Source organism: Bos indicus, chromosome 26 (assembly GCF_029378745.1).
Source record: "Bos indicus isolate NIAB-ARS_2022 breed Sahiwal x Tharparkar chromosome 26, NIAB-ARS_B.indTharparkar_mat_pri_1.0, whole genome shotgun sequence".
Classification (NCBI taxonomy): Eukaryota; Metazoa; Chordata; class Mammalia; order Artiodactyla; family Bovidae; genus Bos; species Bos indicus.
In genome coordinates this window covers 20,950,532-20,970,635 of record NC_091785.1, presented here as the reverse complement: position 1 = coordinate 20,970,635, position 20,104 = coordinate 20,950,532, and the positions used below count along the sequence as shown (strand labels likewise).

The 20,104-nt window shown below is 38.9% G+C and overlaps 1 protein-coding gene across 2 annotated transcripts in view; it reads left to right on the top strand.

Moving 5' to 3' along the window:
* Nucleotides 1-12,000, top strand: part of ERLIN1 (ER lipid raft associated 1) — a 41,783-nt gene extending 29,783 nt beyond the window's left edge. For both annotated transcript variants that reach the window (XM_019952960.2, XM_070780648.1), the window contains 3 exons: nt 7,272-7,361; nt 8,244-8,323; nt 9,736-12,000. In XM_019952960.2, the coding sequence (XP_019808519.1) occupies nt 7,272-7,361; nt 8,244-8,323; nt 9,736-9,957 (392 nt within the window). In that variant the 3' untranslated portion in view covers nt 9,958-12,000. The remainder of the gene's footprint in view (nt 1-7,271; nt 7,362-8,243; nt 8,324-9,735) is intronic.
* The last annotated feature ends 8,104 nt before the right edge of the window (nt 12,001-20,104 follow it).

Here is a 20,104-nt window from a genome sequence, read left to right as displayed (position 1 = left end):
GTTTATTCATTGCAGATATCTTCTCTCAATTTATGGCATGTCTTTGAACTTTATGATGTCTTTGACATACGTATGTATTTCATTTTCATGTAATCAGATTCATCGATCTTTTCCTTTCCAGTTTGTGCTTTTCCTATCTTGTTTAAGAATTCTTTCCCAACCCCAAAATAATAATTTTATTCTAAAAGTTATAAAGTTTTTCTTCTCATATATAGATCTTGAGCTCATCTGCAATTTATTTTAATGTTTGGTGTGATATATAGATTCAGTTTTAGTTCAGTTCAGTCGCTCAGTGAGTCTGCCCCTTTGCAACCCAATGAACTGCAGCAAGAGAGGCTTCCCTGTCCATCACCAGCTCCCAGCGATTGGTCAAACTCATGTCCATCGAGTCAGTGATGCTGTCCAACCATCTTATCCTCTGTTGTCCCCTTCTCCTCCTGCCTTCACTCTTTCCCAGCATCAGGGTCTTTTTTCAGGAGTCAGTTCTAAGCATCAGGTGGCCGAAGTATTGGAGCTTCAGCATCAGTCCTTCCAATAAATATTCAGGACTGATTTCCTTTAGAATTGACTGGTTTGATCTCCTTGAAGTCCAAGGAACTGTCAAGTGTCTTCTCCAACACCACAGTTCAAAAGCGTCAATTCTACACCACTCAGCTTTCTTTATGGTCCAACTCTCACATCCATACACAACTACTGGAAAAACCATAGCTTTGATTAGACAGACCTTTGTTGGCAAAGTAATGTCTCTGCTTTTTAATATGCTGTCTAGGTAATAACTTTTCTTCCAAGGAGTAAGCGTCTTTTGATTTCATGGCTGCAGTCGTCATCTCCAGTGATTTTGGAGTCCAAGAAAATAAAGTCTGTCAGTGTTTCCATTGTTTCCCCATCTATTTGTCATGAAGAGATGGAACCGGGTGCCATGATCTTCGTTTTTTGAATGTTGAGTTTTAAGCCAACTTTTTCTCTCTCCTCTTTATCACTTTCATCAAGAGGCTCTTCAGTTCCTCTTCGCTTTCTGCCATAAGGGTGGTGTCATCTGCATATCTGAGGTTATTGATATTTCTCCTGGCATTATTGATTCCAGCTTGTGCTTCATCCAAGCCCAGCATTTCGCATGATGTACTCTGCATGTAAGTTAAATAAGCAGGGTGACAGTATACAGCCTTGATGTACTCCTTTCCCAATTTGGAACCAGTCCTTTGTTCCATGTCAGGTTCTAACTGTTGCTTCTTGACCTGCATACAGATTTCTCAGAAAGCAGGTCAGGTGTTCTGGTAGTTCTGTCTCTTTTTTTCCACAGTTTGTTGTGATCCACATAGTCAAAGGCTCTAACGTAGTCAATAAAGCAGAAGTAGATGTTTCTCTGGAACTCTTTTGCTTTTTTGATGATCCAGTGGATGTTGGCAAAATGATCTCTGGTTCCTCTGCCTTTTCTAAATCTAGCTTGAACATCTGAAAGTTCTTGGTTCATGTACTGTTGGAGCCTCACTTGGAGAATTTTGAGCATTACTTTACTAGCATATGAGGTGAATGCAATTACGCAGTAGTTTGAGCATTCTTTGGCCATTGCCTTTCTTTGGGATTGGATTGAAAACTGACCTTTTCCAGTCCTGTGGCCACTGCTGAGTTTTCCAAATTTGTTGGCATATTGAGTGTGGCACTTTAACAGCATCATCTTTTAGGATTTGAAATAGTTCAACTGAAATTCCATCACCCCCACTAGCTTTGTTTGTAGTGATGCTTCCCCAAGGCCCACTTGACTTCGGACTCTAGGACGTGTGGCCCTAGGTGAGTGATCACACCATTGTGATTATCTGGGTCATGAAGATCTTTTTTGTGTAGTTCTTCTGTATATCTTTTGTATAGTCTTTTCTTAATATCTTCTGCTTCTGTTAGGTCCATACCATTTCTGTCCTTTATTGTGCCCATCTTTACATGATGTGTTCCCTTGGTATCTCTAGTTTTCTTGAAGAGATCTTTAGTCTTTCCCATCCTATTGTTTTCCTCTATTTCTTTGCATTGATCACTGAGGAAGGCTTTCTTATCTCTCTCTGCTATTCTTTGGAACTCTGCATTCAAACGGGTATATCTTTCATTTTCTCCTTTGCCTTTAACTTCTGTTCTTTTCTCAGCTATTTGTAAGGCCTCCTCAGACAACCATTTGTCCTTTTTGCATTTCTTTTTCTTGGGGATGGTCTTGATCACTGCCTCCTGTACAATGTCACAAACCTCTGTCCGTTGTTCTTCAGGCACTATCAAATCTAATCCGTTTAACTTTTTCCAAATGGCAAACTATCTTAGACTATTGAGTAGTTCCTTATTCCCTTTGTTTATTTATAATGCCACATCTGTCATATAATAAGATCCTATATATAATTTGTTTTGTTGCTTGGGTTTCTGTTTTCTTTCCATTTCTTTGTCTTTCGTTTTCCAGTAATACCTTGCTTTAATTACTATAGCTTTTATTTTAAGTCTTGCTATCTGGTAGAGCAAGTTTGTTTCTTCTTCACTATTCCTCTTAACTGTTCCTGTTTCTAAAATTGTGTTGGACTATTCTAAGCCCTAATTCCTCCATATAAATTTTAGAACCAGCTCAAGTTCTATAAACTACTGTTGAGTTTTTATTGTAATCACATTACTTGTATATGGTATATCAGTTTGAAGAGAATTATATTTATAATATTGAATTTTATAAATCTATTGCATTTCTCCATTTATGAGAATGAAAAATGAAAGAATGACCTTTCAAAAAAAGGTATCATAATCTTCTTCTCATAGTTCCTACACACTCTTTGTTAAAGACTTATTTCTATATATTCCTCAAATATTTTGCTAGTACAGATAGGCTCTTTTTTCAGGACACATTTTTGAACTGCTTTTTACTTTTGTAGGTATGCTGTTGATTTTTTCATTTATCAGTCTTCCTGAAAATGCTGTTGTTTATAATATTCTCTTGGATTTCTCAAGTAAATCATATTGTCTTCAAGATCAGGACAGTTCTGGTTTTTCACTGTACTCTACAGTTTTTAGTTCTTCTCTTAACTGCTTTAGGCTATGACTTCCAGTACAGTGCTGAAAAGAAAGATGGTAAACAGGCATTCTTGTCTTGTTCTAACTTTAAAAACACAGTCCCAGTGATGTTTGCTATACTAAACTTTTATCGGGTTGATGAAGTTTCCTTCTGTTTCTTGCTTGCCCAGGGTTTTTATCATGAATGACTGCTAAAACTTTTACAATTTTTTTCTAAATCTGTTAAGATGACCATATGGTTTTTCTTTTTAAAGCAGTTAATATGATGATTATATTAATAGATTTTCTCTTAAAAGTTATTTTGTCTTCATGGGATAAATTCATTTGCTCATAAAGTAGGTGGTTAATTTACCCTAATACGTTTTATATGACTTGCTTTAATTTTATTTTTTTACTTTTATTTTCATAAATGGTCAGCTGCTTTTTTTTTTTTTTCTTATTTTCTTACTCTTAGGTTTTTGGGGACTGTTGTTTGTTTTTGTTTGTTTGTTGTATCCTGGCTACACTAGCCTCAAAATGAGTTAGAGGGCATTTCTTTTTTCCATGTTGTGAGCATCTTGTATAAAATATATATTATCTCCTCTTTGTAGATTTGCTGGAACTCAGTTATAAAAACCATCGTGGTAAAGTGGAGTTTGTGCTTTTTTGTATGCTCATTTGATTTTTATGGCAACATTTAATCTACAGATTTAATTTCTGTATTGTGTAAGGTGTTTGTTTCTTTTTTAAGTCAGTTTTGGTAGTTATGTTTTTATCTGCTGTTTCAAATTTGAGGGCATAAATTTGTTTGTAAAGTTCTCATGATTTTTTAAAAATAAACCCTCTACTAAATCTGTGTGCCCCTTGTCATTCCTGATATTGTTTATTTGTGCCTTCTGTTTTGCTGGATCAGATTGGTTTTTTTCATCTTTTCCTAGAACTAGATGTTGATTTGGTTGATTCTTTTGTTACTTTCTTTTAAATTATTATTTTACACTTATTTTTTTAATTTTCTACCTAGAATTTACTTATTGGTTCTTTTTGAATTTCTTGAGTGACTTAATTCTTTAGTTTTTAATCTTTTCTAATGGAAAAGTGTAAAATGAGACATTTTCTTCCAAGTTCTGCTTTTAGGTGCATCTCACCAGTTTTGAATGTAATTTAATTTATTTGTGTTTGTTTTTTGTTTTGTTTTTAATTTCCATTATTTCTGCTTTGATTCATGAATTATTAATAGTATATTTTCCATTTCTAATTGAGTGGATTCTCAGGGAGCTACTTTTTTATTGTTGATTTCTGCATTGTAATCAGAAAATATGACCTGTTATATGGATTCTTAAGTATTTGTTGAAGTTTGTTTTGTGGACTATCAAGTACATGGCCCTTTTTTGGTAAATGTTCTGTGTGTGCTCGAAGAGATTGAATGTCTGTTCGCTATTTGTTGGATTCAGGTTTCTCTTTATATTCATTATGTCAGGATTATGAATTGTATTGTTCACATCTTATGTGCTCTTCTAGTTTTTGTCTTCTTGAGCTATCAGTTACTGAGATGGTGTGTTAAAATCTCCCACTATGACCATGAATTTGTTGACTTGTAACTTTCTCTTTATGTAATCTAGGACTATATCTTTAAAAGTGTTCAGTTCCAGAATTGCATTATTACATCTCTGGAGAATTGGCGCTGTTATGTAATAACCCTCTTTTATAGCCAGACATGCTTGTTGGCTTAAGGTCTATTTTGTCTGATGATAATATAGCTATGACAGATTTTTCTTGGTTAGTTATTTTCTTGATGTATATTTTCACATCCTTTTACTTTCAACTTTTCTATGTCATTATGTTTTAGGTGTGTCTCTTGTAAACAGCATATAGCTGGATTTTGTTATCTTATCCAATGTGAGAATCTGTCTTTTAACTGGTGAGTTTAGTCTTTTTATATTTATTGTGGTTACTGCTATATTTGGACTTGTTTTATCATTTAATTTTGTGCCATTTACCATGCTTCTTTTCCCCCCTTTTTTGACTGATATTGAATTGATTATCTTTTCTTTATTCTTTTCCTCCTTTGACTTGATTGGAAGTTTTATGTTCTATTTCTTGAATGTATAACTAGGCATTGCCTGTAAAATGCTACAAGCATACCTGACTTGAGAGACTCTAGATTTAATCATTCTTTTCATACTCTTCTTGAATAATACCTTAGGATGCTTTAGCTCTATCACTGTCCTCCAGTTTTACATATTGTTGTTGCCTGATATTTTACTTTATGTCGTTTTCATTCCCCCATTAATTATTATCGATTCTTACAGTAAAATATTTTATTTTTATTTAAATGTATTGTGTAATTTTTTTCCTCTCCATTGCTTCTGGCAATTCATTTCTTTTTTTCTGCTAGCTTTTTTCAGTGAAGGCTGAGAAATGGAAAACTTACTCAATCTTCCTTGGTCTGAAATAGTTTTACTTCATTCTTGAATGGTAATTTAACCTATAGTTCTAAGCCCAGCTCAGCTTCCTTTTCTGTGTAACTTTGGCAGTAATATTTTGGTTTTGTTTGGCCTCTTCTCCTTGCTTTACTTTTAAGAATTTTCTATCTTGGGGTTGTCTCTAATTTCACTATGATATGTCACTGGGACGGAAGGTAGAGCATTTTAGTTTCACTGGAGTTGGAGCCCTTTAGAAGGTCTTGGGTTTTATATGGGGGTTTCAGTTATGCCATCTCAAGACGTCATCTCCCAGCCCTGCATGGGCAGTAACCCAAGGCCATTTCTTTTACTTGTCTAATATCCACTCCCAGGGCTGCTGTCATTCAGGCTGTCAGCTCTCCCTTTACTTGTGTCTCTTGAAGATCTCAGTTACACATTAGGAAACAATTTTGTTCTGTTTTATCTAGCATTTTAAGATGTTGATAGCTGAAGGGTTTCTCATTAGCCTGCTCCACCAGTTTTCTTAACTAGAGCTCTGGTCATGCTGTTTGTTGGTTCATGCCCACATGTCAGAGAACAGTGTGAAATGGGATTACTGCATCATTTCCCAATGTTAAGACACCATTCTCTGGGTTCTAGCTGCAGGCTCTAGATTCCTCACCTTTTATTTGAATTTTACTGAGTTTCTGCCTTAATGCTAAGTTTTTAGCCCAGCTGAACATAGTAGTCTGTTTTTAGGATGGTATGATGATAGATTGATTTTATGCTGTTGGGGATATAGGGAAGTATGCCCTGGAGTAGTTCGTAAAGGATCCTGCCTTTTGGAAAGAAGAAACCACTTGGAAGTGTTCTTTCCATTATGGGCTTCCTCCAGAGGCCAAAGAGAAGATATGTTAAAATACTCAACTTCTTTGACTAAAAAGGAGAATTGAGAATGTTCTTCAAGAATTGTAGTGGTTATATTGAAAGTGTAAAATTAGAGTCTTTCTTCCCTGGTTCTGGATCCTTTAGTTAGACCAGAGAGTTCCTAAGGATGTTTTGTTTTCCCTGCCCGTAATTGCCTGCTGCGGCTACCTTGTTCACTCCCAGCACATTTTCACATGCTCAGATGAATTACCCTGCTTTTTCTCTTTATGTCTATAGCAGTCAGAATACTCCTCTGGTAACTCTTCATCACATCATTTCCCTGATAGTTACTTAACAATTGATCTGGAGTATATATTAAAGCTAAATTCCTTAGCCTTTCACTCAAAACAGGGGTCTTTTAGCCCTGTCTGTAGTGTTTTTGTTATCTTCTCTTGTCAACTGGCTCTCTTATCACCTCTTCACTGTGACTTGCTAATTCGTTTCTTCTTGTTTTCATTTATACTTTCTGCCAGGTCCTCTTAAGTTCTGTGTATAATTTTCTTTTAAGATTTCTTCTAGATGACCTTCCTTGGCTTATCTTCCACATCCTTTCTTTCTCCTGCCACAATATATAAATGTCCTATGTTGCTATACACTTGTGTTGCGCTGTTTTTGTTTTGAGTGCTTTCACGAAGTCTCTTGTTTTCCCCATTAACTTGTGAATCGCTGCCATTTAATCCCATGAAGGACTGAAACTGTTACGTTTTGTATTCCTCCTTCCCACAAAACAAACACTGTCCAAATAAAAGTGAAGTAGGAAATAAACTTCCTTTTTTCTGATGAGTTGTTTATAGTTTGGGTAGATAAAACAGTGAAACAATTAGGCTGTAAAGTGTTATATGATTAAATGTAAGCTATGTGCTGCTGTTTTCTAAGTAGCTCCAGAACTAGAGAAATGTTTTTGAAGGTATCTTGTTTTGTATATAATTATAGAAGCAGAGAAGATTGCACAAGTGGCAAAAATTCGGTTTCAGCAGAAGGTGATGGAGAAAGAAACTGAAAAGCGCATTTCTGAAATTGAAGGTACCACAGGGAGAAAAGAAACTCTGACCATCCTGAACTGCTTCGCTGTCTCAGGGACTGGGTCTGGGTTATGGTGGGTGGGCCATAGAGAGGATAATCTGGTCTGGAGGAAGTAGCTAGTTGATATTCTAGACAAACATTTTTTAAATTGCCATTGCATATTTAGTTCTTTGGTTTGTAACTATGGTAAACGTTAACCTTTTAATTTCCATCCTTAAATTAGGACGGACTTGTTCTCAGGCAAAGTAATCTGTTTTAAAGAATATACCACCAGTTTCTTTTCTGCTTGTCAACCAAAAAAATAACCAGACGATTAGTTGGGGAAAAAACAAGCCCCAGTTTTTATCTTCCAAACTCTTGATTACACATAGTGAGAAGTCGATGCTCTTAGTTCACAGTCTTAAAGATGAAATATTCAGCCTCTTTTGCTTACATGATGCTGCTTCCTATCATTCTGCATTAACTGATTGTGGATCCGGTTTGAAGGGGATGGAGACAGTGCAATAAATAGAGCCAGGCGCTCATGTCTGAACTTACTTAGTTAACGCCTAGAGCCTGGGTGGGGTATGAGGCTTTGAGTGATGAGGGGTGGTGGAAAGAAGGAACAGCTTCAGGTTGAAAATGAAGTGGGTTCAGATGAACTGAGTTATTTAACTTGACATTGTCAAGAGTATCCTCCCTTTGAGAACAAGCTGTCTGGAGACTGGGATTTGAAAACTGTTGACACTGTTATATGCCTTAGAAGTAAAGTAAATGATTGTAATATCAGGCAGTGGATAAATGGGCTTCTGCTTCAGGTAGAGTCTGAACTCTTGCCCAGAGCTGAGGAAATGGGTTGCACCTTTGCTCTGTTTTAAACACCCTGACTGTTTTGCTTACTAGATGCCGCATTCCTGGCCCGAGAGAAGGCGAAAGCAGATGCTGAGTATTATGCCGCACACAAATATGCCACCTCAAACAAGGTGACTGGCTCTCTGTGCCACTGTCCTAGTAATAGAGTTTGGGTATTTCCTTTCCCTTGTGAGGAGTTCTAACATGATAGAGGTGATTTTATCCAGTGTCAAGAAAGGATGGTTACTATCACAGAATCAGCCATTCATTTCCAAAGGCATATAATGCACATTCTATGAGTAGAGAACTCTGTATGGTTCCGTATAAAAGTGAGGAACTAGGAAAAAGGCAAGCAGATATATAAGCCCAGGTTAAGTGCTATAAATGCATTCATTTGTACTGCTGCATAAGAGCTCAGTAATCAGGAAAGTTAAAGGTCTTCTCCTGAAATGACAAGAGTGACGGGAGAGGAGTAAAGTTCATTTGAAATTGCCTCCCAGATAAGGGAGCCCTGGTGGGCAGATGCTGAGCTTGTTCAGGGCAGTGTTTCTCATCAAATTCTTAGCATTTTGGGGTGAGATACTTTTTCATTGTTGAAGACTTACCTTACACATTATGGTATATTTTCCTACTAAGCTATCAGTTTTGCTCACCAATTATTTTAACAATACACACACAGAGCACGCACACACACACACATTTCCAAATACCCCTAATTGAGTAGTGCTTGTTTGTTGGATTTAAAAAATGCTATAGTCACGAGGAATTTCATACGTGTACCTTGAGAAAGGAGGTTGGGTGATGTATGGGTTAACAGTTTTTGTATAGAGACGGGTGAGTTTAGATCTAGAGAGTACAGACCTGTTAGTAGGATTTATTTAATTAAAAGTCAACTAGAACCCCTAGTATTCTGAGAAGGAAAGAATATGACCAAGGTTTAGAAAGTATTAATTATACAATAGAGTGGAACAAAGAAAAAGTTGAGAAGGAGGTTGCTAAAGTATATGATGCAGTTTGAAGGGTTAGAATCAAGATTTAAAGTATCGACAGGGCTTTAACTTTTTCTCTTTAGAAAGGAACAATAATCTCTATTCAGAAGAAATTTTAAGATATGATAGGTTGTCAGAACAGAGTTGTTAGTACTTTAAAATCCATATAAATTTAGAAATAAACTTAATGTATTGGATTGGAGGATGCAGCTCTATAGAAACAGAATAGAATTTGGTCAAGATGAAGGCAAGATGAGAAATTTCAGTTTCCAGACCAGTGATCCAAATCTGTCTCGGGAAGAACTGGCCAGACACAGGTATCAAGACTCTGTCGTTGAGGTCGCCTCAGGCTGAGAGTGGCAGCAGTTTGTGTCATTTGAAAAGTGCTGTGAATGTGACAGCCACACTTCAGAATGAGAGAGCGCCGCTGGTAATGATTCAGAGCTGAGGAATGGTACTCAGGAGAGCAATCAGGAAAGTCTGTGTTAGGAAAGAGAGAGGTGAATAGTGCACCAAAGTGTCCTGATGCCTGTGCTCTTGTTTGCCTCTCACAGCACAAATTGACCCCGGAATATCTGGAGCTCAAAAGGTACCAGGCCATTGCTTCTAACAGTAAGATCTACTTTGGCAACAGCATCCCTAGCATGTTCGTGGACTCCTCCTGTGCTTTGAAGTATTCAGATGTTAGGACTGGAAGAAAAGGTTCTCTGCCCTCTAAGGAGGCTCTTGAACCCTCTGGAGAGAGCCCCATCCAAAACAAGGAGAATACAAGTTGATGCAACAGATGGAAATGTTCTCCAGTATCAAGATGTGGCCCAAGGGGTTAAGTGGGAACAGTGGTTACACAACTCTTCAGATTTACAGAGAACCCATGCTGTCTGTTCTGCCTCTCCTATGGTCGTCCTGGTTTATCAGCTGATTGCAGGAGAGAACTAGCTGTCTGCACCCAGATGGTCTTTTCAGCCGCAGTTTTATCAACTATCCTGAGTGTGTTCCTTTCTAAACTGGTACTCATGAATGAGAGAAAGTCTGATGCTAAGATACTGCCTGCACTGGAATGTTAAACACTAGATATATAATAAGCTGCGTTTTTCTAAGCTGAAATCTATTGAATAATGTTTACATTGGTCCCTGGGGAAATGTGTGTTCAGCCATTCAAGAGATTGAGGCCAGAGAGAAGATGGCCATAATGTGGTAAGTGTAATGAAGACTGACTGCTTCGGGACCCAGGCTCTCTCTTTGGGGTCCAGTCCTGGCATTCATCCCTGTGATTAGCATCTAGTCCACAGAAGTTCTTCAGGAAATGATCTTCTGCTTGAGCAACCATTTACTTGATAAAATTCTCACCTGTTTGATTTCCTGTAGTCAAGATGGTGGCCTGCTGGGACGTGCACCCTGCCACCCAATCAGAGATTCTTCAGAGAGATTCCTAATCATTAGTTTATTGCTTTAGTAAGCTCAGAGATAGAGCTTGGTTTGAAGTTTGGGGTGAGATGAAACCTTTGCTTTGAACCAAAGCTCTGGGAGACATGCATTATCCTCCATTAGGTGGTGGATGTCTGTGTCACTGCCTCAGGCCATATGTGACAAGGTGCCTGGTTTTTAGCCACAGACAGCTCCTTATATGTCACCTCTCAGCTCTGACCAAGAGTGGAACAAAGACTTTAACCAGAAATAGGAGCAGTATCCAGTTCCTAGCTGTTCACTGCACAGTATTGTATCATAACTGCAGGAAGTTTTTATTTTTAAAACTGGATTTGGGGTGCTTTCATTTCCCCCAGTACCTCTGCCTAAAGGTCAAATCCTGGGGCTGCCATGGTTACTAGCCCACAGATTCTCCTTCTGAAATTGTTTAAGAGTCCACACAGGGTGGAACAAGGAGTAACCTAGAAAGCATCCTTGGTCATCTTGGTCTCTGTCCCTCCTAGCCCAGAGATGCTAAAATCGAAGTTGTTCCCCAGCTTTTACCTCACCTAGGAGATAAGGATTATTCCAGTGACTTCCTGGGCAGCCAGTGGATTTAAATTTCCATGGGAAGCTGGTAAGAGTTAGCCTGTGGCTATGGGAGATCTATTTCATCTGGACCTTTTTTACCTTAAGTTTCCTGAATCAGTGTGCCCTGTAATTAGGCCAGAGTTTATTCAGTTTTAAGACACCTTTTATGTATGCTACATTCAAGCCAGACAGAAAATTCATGGGACCACTTCCAGAAACCTTTAAGCTAACTATCAGTCTCATGACAGCCTGTGGGTTGTGCCAAACACTTAATGTGGGAAAGGAATCCCAGATTCAGGGTCTTTTCCCTAGGCCTTATCCTATAAAGGCATTCGTAATATGGAAAGGATTTTTGTTTTTGCTCATTTAATTATATACATTCTCTTTATGAATGAATTTTACATTCTCTAGCCCTCTTTAAAAGGTCTTTGGAACTATATAATAAACTGTCATATATGTTGCTGCATATAAATAATGATTGTTGTGGGAAGTCTGGATCATTGACCTTCATGCTTTCATTCCTAGAGATGTTTCCTATTCCTATGAGCTAAAAGCTGTTGCCCAAAAGTGGTGGATGTGGGTTTTCTTACAAGCCACAAGCCATGGTGGCAGAGTTGAGGAACAGGGAAGTAGCACTGTGAAGTTTTCGAGAAAGGACTTTTGTTTAAACTCTCCATGGAGTGTGCTTCCCTGTGCTCACTGGAGCTCTCAGTCTGTCCCCCCTTCAGGGATGTTCCTTTTGGTAATCTTGAAGTCTAAATTTATATGTGAAATGCTACCTTTTTAAAAAAAGACACTAAATAAAATTATTTTACTATCAGTGATTTGTGTTTCTCCCATGTGTCTCCATTCTTTTCTGTTGCTTATCTTGCTCCTTAAGCTGTCCTGCCTGTTTCAGCTCAGGGGCCAGTTTATTTATTAGTTTATCTTACTGTAGACAGTCTTCTTACACTCTTCCCAGAAACCTCATGTAAGAATTTTGAAAGCAGGGTTTCCATTCTTTGCTGACTCATGGAATTTAACAAGGGACATTCCGATTCTTTGTGGGATGTAGCCAGCAGCAGAGAAGGGAAGGGGGAGGATGGTGCATCATGCCCCTCAGGGACGGCCCAAGAGCTAAGGAGGGGAGGGGCATTATCCTGAGGTGGGGAAAGACAAGCTGTGCATCATAACTTTATGGGATCCACCCCATGCTATCCCACATCTGTGGCTACAAACCAGGGAAATTGAATTCAAACTGATTATCCTGTAGGCTTTTGGTAAGGCTTAGAATGAAGTGATTTAGATATAAGTGATTTCTTCTACTCTGTGGGGAAGGAATTTTGTGAATGAGATGTTGTGGCTTCTCCTTGCCTTGGGATTAAGTCCGCGATGTTTTCATGCAAGGGTCTCTGGGATTTGCTCCCACTGAGCTCTCCAGCCCAGGTGCTTGAATGTACCTTCTGTCCCTTTGCATGTATTACTCCATCCACCTGGTCTACTTTTTTTCCCTTATAGCTCTAACCTTGTTAACGCCTATAGAGTCTTCACGTCTTCAGAGAGAGCTCCTGGAACTGCCTGCTCAGGTCAGACCCCGCATTGCCCTGTTTTTAACCGCATAACCTCACATTACCTGTTCTCACAAATGTTTAGGTCTCTGGGTACAGAGACTGTGGCCACGCTCTTCCCTGGGATAATATCTGTTGCTAATACTTTGCACAGTGCTTGGCACATATGAGTTGGTCTGTTATGTTGCCGGAAAGAACAAAAGGATGAGTGTGAAAGGCAGGTCAGTGAGCAGTGGGGGAGAAAACAAGGACACAGAAGTTAAGCTAGAGTGTCCATGTCAGGACTTAGGGTTTAATGATGGAAAATTGCATAATGTCCAACTTGTTGACATGTCCTTACAGAGCTTGTCAGTAGGTTGAGCAAGATCTGTTTATGCACTTGGAATAGTGATTTGCAGTGCTGTTTGTTGGGGTGCACTACTTCACCCAGCCTTTTGGAGTCAATATATGTTTCTCCCTCTGAGTAGACTGTAAGTTCCTGTGATGGACAGAGCGCACAGTGCTGATACAGGTGTATCAGAAAACTCAGATTGAATTATGTCTTCAGCATCAGTGACCTAAGCGATAGCTGGATTTTAACCTCAACCACAGCCCTCCAGGAACATCTCAGCAAGCTGGGCCAGCTTCTCAGCTTTCCTCTGGTCTGTTGTCTTTGTATAAGCATTTAAAGTTAGTTTATTGTTAATTCATTGCTCACCACCCCCCCCAAATGCCCATTATTCTATAACTCAGAATGACATTTTACTTATTTTCCTAACCATATTTCTTTGGAATTAGTGCCTTTCATCTTTTTTTCCTATTATCTCCTATCCATTTTTCTATCTTCCATCTGCCATGGGCTGAATGTGTCCCCCTAAAAGTCATGTTGAAGTTCTAATGCCCCATGTGATGGTGTTTGGAGCTGGGACCTTTGAAAGGTAATTAAGTTGTAAAGGGTGATACTCTGTTTATGAATTAGTACTTTTATAAGAAGAGACACAAGAAAGATGTCTTGCTGGGCCATGTGAGGCAGGAAGAGAGCTCTCACCAGACAGCAAATCTGCTACCACTTTGGTTTTGGACTTCCCTGTATCTAGAACTGTGAGAAATGAATGTTGTTTGTTTAAGCCACCAGTTTTTGGTATTTTGTTATAGTGGCGATTAGGGTGATTCAGCAGATTAATAGGCAAGTTGTAATAGTGTGGTGAGCACCAGAGCAGGCTAGTCACTGCATGCAGGGTGAAGGTCAGTACAGCCTGATGGTTTCTAGGAAATGTCGGGTCTGAGCCGAATATTTTAAGGATACACAGGAGGCAGCCAGCCACCTGAAGAGAAGGATAATGGTGAAATGTGTTCCAGGCAATAGGAGCGCCAGATGCTATTTTATTTTAAAATTCAATTCCCTGGGTCTCCAGTGCCGAGCATGCAGTCCCCATGTTTTTCACTGCAGGGTTCCTCCCACACTTTGGAAGTTGCAACCATTCTGCACATAACTCAGATATGCACAAGAATGCATATCCTGAGGGATAACCCTCAACCAATGGAAGAGGGGAGCACAAATGCTCAGAGAGGAGGTGGCCCCTAAAACCTTTTCGATGGAGACAGCAACCCTCCTGACACAACAGGAGAAGCAGTGTGCTTCAAATAAAGTAGAGCAAATGTTTGGGTGCCTGGTGTGTGCCAGGAAAACGAACTGTGTTACGTATTAGACCAGCAGTGAACAAAACAGTAGTGAATAAGACGTATAACCTTTGTTCTCTTAGAATCAACAGACTCATGGAAAGGTAGATTTTAATCAAAGAATTCCAACTATGATAAGTTTATATAAATGGGAGAAATGTAGTACTAAGAGTATAAAAAAGGAGGAGGAGATAAAGAATGAGAAAGTGTAGCTAGCCAGTTAAAGATCAGGGAATAACAACAACAATTTTTAACAAAATTTTTTTTATTGGTCGAAGGATCTCTAGACGTTTCTTCGGAGAAGATACTCAAATGGCTAAAATGAACATGAAAGATGTTTAACATAATTAGTCATTAGGGAAATGTTGATCAAAACCATAATGAGGTAGCACTTTATACCCATTACAGTAACTGTAACAAAAAAGACAATAACAAGTATTGGCAAGGATGTGGAGAAATTGGAGACCTCATACATTACTAGTAGTAGTGGAAACTGGTAGTTATTTTGGACTATGTTGTGACAGTTCCTCAAAATGGTAAACGTAGAATTAACCATATGACCCAGCAGTTCCACTTCTAGATACCCACCCAGAAGAATCAAAACACGTCCACACAAAATGAACTGTGCTTTAAAAGACTGAATTGTATGTGACTTCTATCTCAATAAAGCTGTTATTTTTAAAAATGCTCACATGTGAAGCTTTATAATGTGAAGATCTCAGTTCAAGAACCTTCCAGGAATAGACCAAAGTCTGATAACAGGTGTAACATTAGCAAGAGTAGGAGCAGCAAAAAATGAGACTGGTAAGGAGGGTGTCAAGAGGGGAAGAGGAATGTGGTGGGCCTTCTGAGCCTTGTTACTTATCAGTGATATTTCCAAAGGTTATACACCTTCAAGCAAAACATTTCAGGATTTGAAATTTAAAGCACAATAACATTTATATTAGCATCCCAAACTATGAAATAGGTATAAATCTAACAAAGTGTGTGTCTGTTAAGATCTATATAAGGAAAACTACAGAACTTCAGTAAATCAATGAAGAGTTGATACAGATGAGGACATTCCATGTTTGTGGATAGGAAGACAATATTGCCAGCGTGTTAACTTCTTTCTAACTTGATCTGTAGATTCAATGCAATCTCAGTTAAAATCCCAACAGGTTATTTTATGAATATTGACAATGATTCTAAAGCATATATGGAGAAGTAGAATAGGTGGTGTAATAGTGAAGAACCAATTTGGAGGCCATGACCTAAGTTCAAGACTTATAAAACTACAATAATCAAGACAGTGTGTTGTTGGCAAAAAAACATACAGAGACAAGTAGATTAGTGGGACAGAAAAGAAAGTCCGGAAATAAACCCACATAAACATAGTCAGCCAGTCTTTGTCACAGAACAAAGGCAATGCGATGGAGAAAAAATAGTCTTTTCAACAAATTGTGCTGGAATAACTGGACATACACATGCAAATACACCACTCTGGTTCAGGACTTAATAGAGGCAGGGAGTATATGAGAACTCTGTATCTTCTGCTCAATTTGGTATAAAACAGCTCTAGAAACAAAATCTTAGTAATGAAAGGTCTATTAAAAATCCACGAATTAAAAAAAAAAAAAAAGCACCTTTTAAGGTTTTTAAGTAGGGCAACTGATTAGGTAACTTGAAAACTGCCCTTTCTGAACATGTTTACCAGTCCAACGTTTTCAAGCATTTCAAAGTCCATAATTGACCTCATTGTGGAATGTCTGCAAACAAATGTTTGCAAGCAACTCAGGATAATCATCAGTGGATACTGATTTCACAGAAGGTTCTGGAAGGACTACAGCAATGTATATGAAAGTGTTAGTTACTCAGTTGTGTCTGACTCTTTGCAACCCCATCGACTATAGCCCACCAGGCTCCTCTCTCCATGGAATTCCCAGGCAAGAATACTGGAGTGGGTAGCTGTTCCCTTCTCCAGGGGATATTCCCAACTCAGGGATCAAACCTGAGTTTCCCACATTGTAGGCAGATTCTTTTACTATTTGAGCCACCAGGGAAGCCCATGTATATGTATATAAATATGTATATGGGCTTCCCTGGTGGCTCAACTGATAAAGAATCCACTTCCAATGCAGGAGACCTAGGTTCAGTCCCTGAGTTGGGCAGATCCCCTGGAGAAGGGAATAGCTACGCACTCCAGTATTTTGGTCTGGAGAATTCCATGGACTGTATAGTCCATGGGGTCACAAAGAGTGGGACAGGACTGAGCAACTTTCACACTTCAAGCTAATTACCTCTACCTAGGTTCTTCATGCCCAAACCTATCACTGGCTGTGTCTCCATCCCAGCGTAGTGGCTCCATCCCAGCTTATTAGCCCCACATCTAATGCATATATGAATGCAGCCTAATAAGGTTGTTTAATGGAAGCAAATAGTCTGCTATGGAAAAATACAGAGAGTTCTGGAATTAGTGAAAAATAGGCAAGTTGAAACAATGAATTTTAGTGCTAACTTGGCTCCCACTTCTTTTGTTCAGGTTTTCCTACATCAGTGCAAAGGTGATAACTTTCCTCTTCCACCTGCTTGTTGAGGGCAGATTGCATTTCCCAGAGCAAACCACAGCCATATCTCTCACCCCTCGTTCTCTCTGTAGTGTGCCCGCCACCACTTCCCCATCAAGAAAGGAAACCTAATTCCTGACCGTTTGGATTGGGGTTGGCTTTTGGGAATTACTTGCAATGAATAAAATGGTTCTAATGTTTTCTATAATAAATAGTAGGAAACCACAGTAGGTTTTTTTAGATTTTGAAAAATTTATTATAACAAATTCGCCATAAAATATTGTCTAGATTCTGAGACATTGCTATTAATAGTAAGATTTATCTCAAAGAATAAGTCAGCAAAAGCATTAATTATCTTAAATGCAAATACAAATGAGAACATTTATCAAATACCAACTAGGTAATTGTTATCTTTATTATGGTAAAATATACATAAAGTATATCATTTTAACACTTTTAAATGTACAGGTCAGTGGCATTAAGCACAATCACAACTTTGTACAATTATCACCATTATCCATTTCTAGAACTTTTTTAAAAATTCGCTATATTAACAAAAGTTTTCCCACAAGGCCTTTTACTGGTTCGTGGGCTGATGAAACCGAAAGTGCGGTGTTGTGGCTGCTGCCAGGAGTGATTCTCACCTTCACCTGTGCCAGTCCTCGCTACGAACAGAAGAACAGATTACTTGGTTACTGAGGAAGAGATCAGTCTCACTAGAGGACCATCAGGCCTGGGCTTCAACATCATCGGTGGGACAGATCAGCAGTATGTCTCCAATGACAGTGGCATCTTCGTCAGCCGCGTCAAAGAGAATAGGGCTGTGGGCTCTGGATGGGTGGCTCCAGGAGGGTGATAAGATCTGCTTGGTCAATGGCCAAGACCTAAAGAATCTGCTGCACCAGGATGCCGTAGACCTTTTCTGTAATGCAGGCTATGCTGTGTCCCTGAGAGTGCAGCACAGGTTACAGGTGCAGAATGGGGCCAGTTCAGTTCAGTCGCTCAGTCGTGTCCGACTCTTTGTGATCGCATGAATCGCAGCACGCCAGGCCTCCCTGTCCATCACCAACTCCTGGAATTCACCCAAACTCATGTGCATCAAGTCGGTGATGCCATCCAGCCATCTCATCCTCTGTCATCCCCTTCTCCTCCTGCCCCCAATCCCTCCCAGCATCAGGGTCTTTTCCAATGAGTCAACTCTTCACATGAGGTGGCCAAAGTATTGGAGTTTCAGCCTCAGCATCAGTCCTTCCAATGAACACCCAGGACTGGTCTCCTTTAGGATGGACTGGTTGGATCTCCTTGCAGTCCAAGGGACTCTCAAGAGTCTTCTCCAGCACCACAGTTCAAAAGCATCAATTCTTCAGTGCTCAGCTTTCTGTAGAGTCCAACTCTCACATCCATACATGACCACTGGAGAAACCATAGCCTTGACTAGATGGACCTTTGTTGGCAAAGTAATATCTCTGCTTTTTAATATGCTGTCTAGGTTGGTCATAACTTTCCTTCCCAGGGAGTAAGCGTCTTTTAATTTCATGGCTGCAATCACCATCTGCAATGATTTTGGAGCCCCCAAAAATAAAGTCTGTCACTGTTTCCACTGTTTGCCCATCTATTTCCCATGAAGTGATGGGACCAGATGCCATGATCTTTGTTTTCTGAATGTTGAGCTTTAAGCCAACTTTTTCACTCTCCTCTTTCACTTTGATCAAGAGGCTTTTTAGTTCCTCATCACTTTCTGCCTAGTCCATAAGAATGGTGTCATCTGCATATCTGAGATTATTGATATTTCTCCCGGCAATCTTGATTCTAGGTTGTGCTTCTTCCAGCCCAACGTTTCTCATGATGTACTCTGAATATAAGTTAAATAAGCAGGATGACATTATACAGCCTTGACGTACTCCTTTTCCTATTTGGAGCCAGAATGGGCCCATAGGACCTCAAAATGAAGGGGAGCCAAGTGGTGTTACCATAACTGTGGTGGTGCCTTTGTTTGCCCTCACCACGGTAGCAACCTGGGCCTTCACGAGATACCAGCAATAACTTTGAAAAACTTGCTTTCTTCCAGTGTTCCCAGAGAAGACACATTTCTCTCTCTCTCACCCTCCTCTCCTGCCAGTCTTCCATAACTTTCCCTCTACATAGCCAGCTTATGATTTAAAGAGACTGCTACCCAACGAGAATCTTCCTATTCAAAATCTCTGAATCCTCATATTCTTATGGGAGAGTAAAGGTATTGTTTGAAGGAAACCTGAAAGAAGGACTTGCCTAGAAGAGAGAGTTATATATTTTACTAGGACCGCCAATGAAAGTTCAGCTACAACCTCAAAAATGGGAAAGGTCCAGTCTTCCCATCATCCTGCAGTATTCCTTTTTTTCTTACCTGGTGTGCGTCAAACGCCAGCTGTAATAAGAGGAAAAAAGGATTTTTCTCTTAAAAAAAAAATTTCCCATAAGGAAAGCACCAGATTGTTTCACTGTAGTATTTTATCAAACTTTTTAGGAAAAATAACACAAATCTTTTAATTAAAACTTTAAAAACTCATTTATTAAAAAGAAAAAATGGAACATTTGCCAAATTACTTTATCTGGCTATCAAATCTGATGTTAAAACCAGACAAACACATTACAGAGAACAAAATTGCAAACCAATACTCTACATGTACATAAGTACAAAAATCCATAACAAAGTAATGGCAAATCAAATTCAGAAAATAAAAATGTTTTACTACATCATGAGAAAGAAGAGATGTCCATCCTAGGAATATAAGGTTAGTTTAACACTTTTAAAAACAATCATTATAGATTGCAATTTTAAAATTTGGTTAGCTTTTTAAAAATTATTGAAGTATAGTTGCTATACAATAGTATACATTACAGGCATACAATATAATGGTTTGCACATTTCAAGGGTTATAAATATTGGTTATATTCTCCATATTGTACCATATGTCCTTGTAGTTTATTTTATACCTAAAAGTTTGTACCTTGAAATCCCCCAGCTTTATAGTTAATGTATTGTTAGTGCTGAAAGGAAATAGTACATGTAATGGAGAGGCTTAAAAAATCAAAAATTGCAGATTTTGTGAATGAGAGGTAGGAAAGATACGAATCCATCCTGATCTCAAGCTTCAGGAAGGTAAATACGACCCAAACCAATTCCAGGTTGTTTGTTT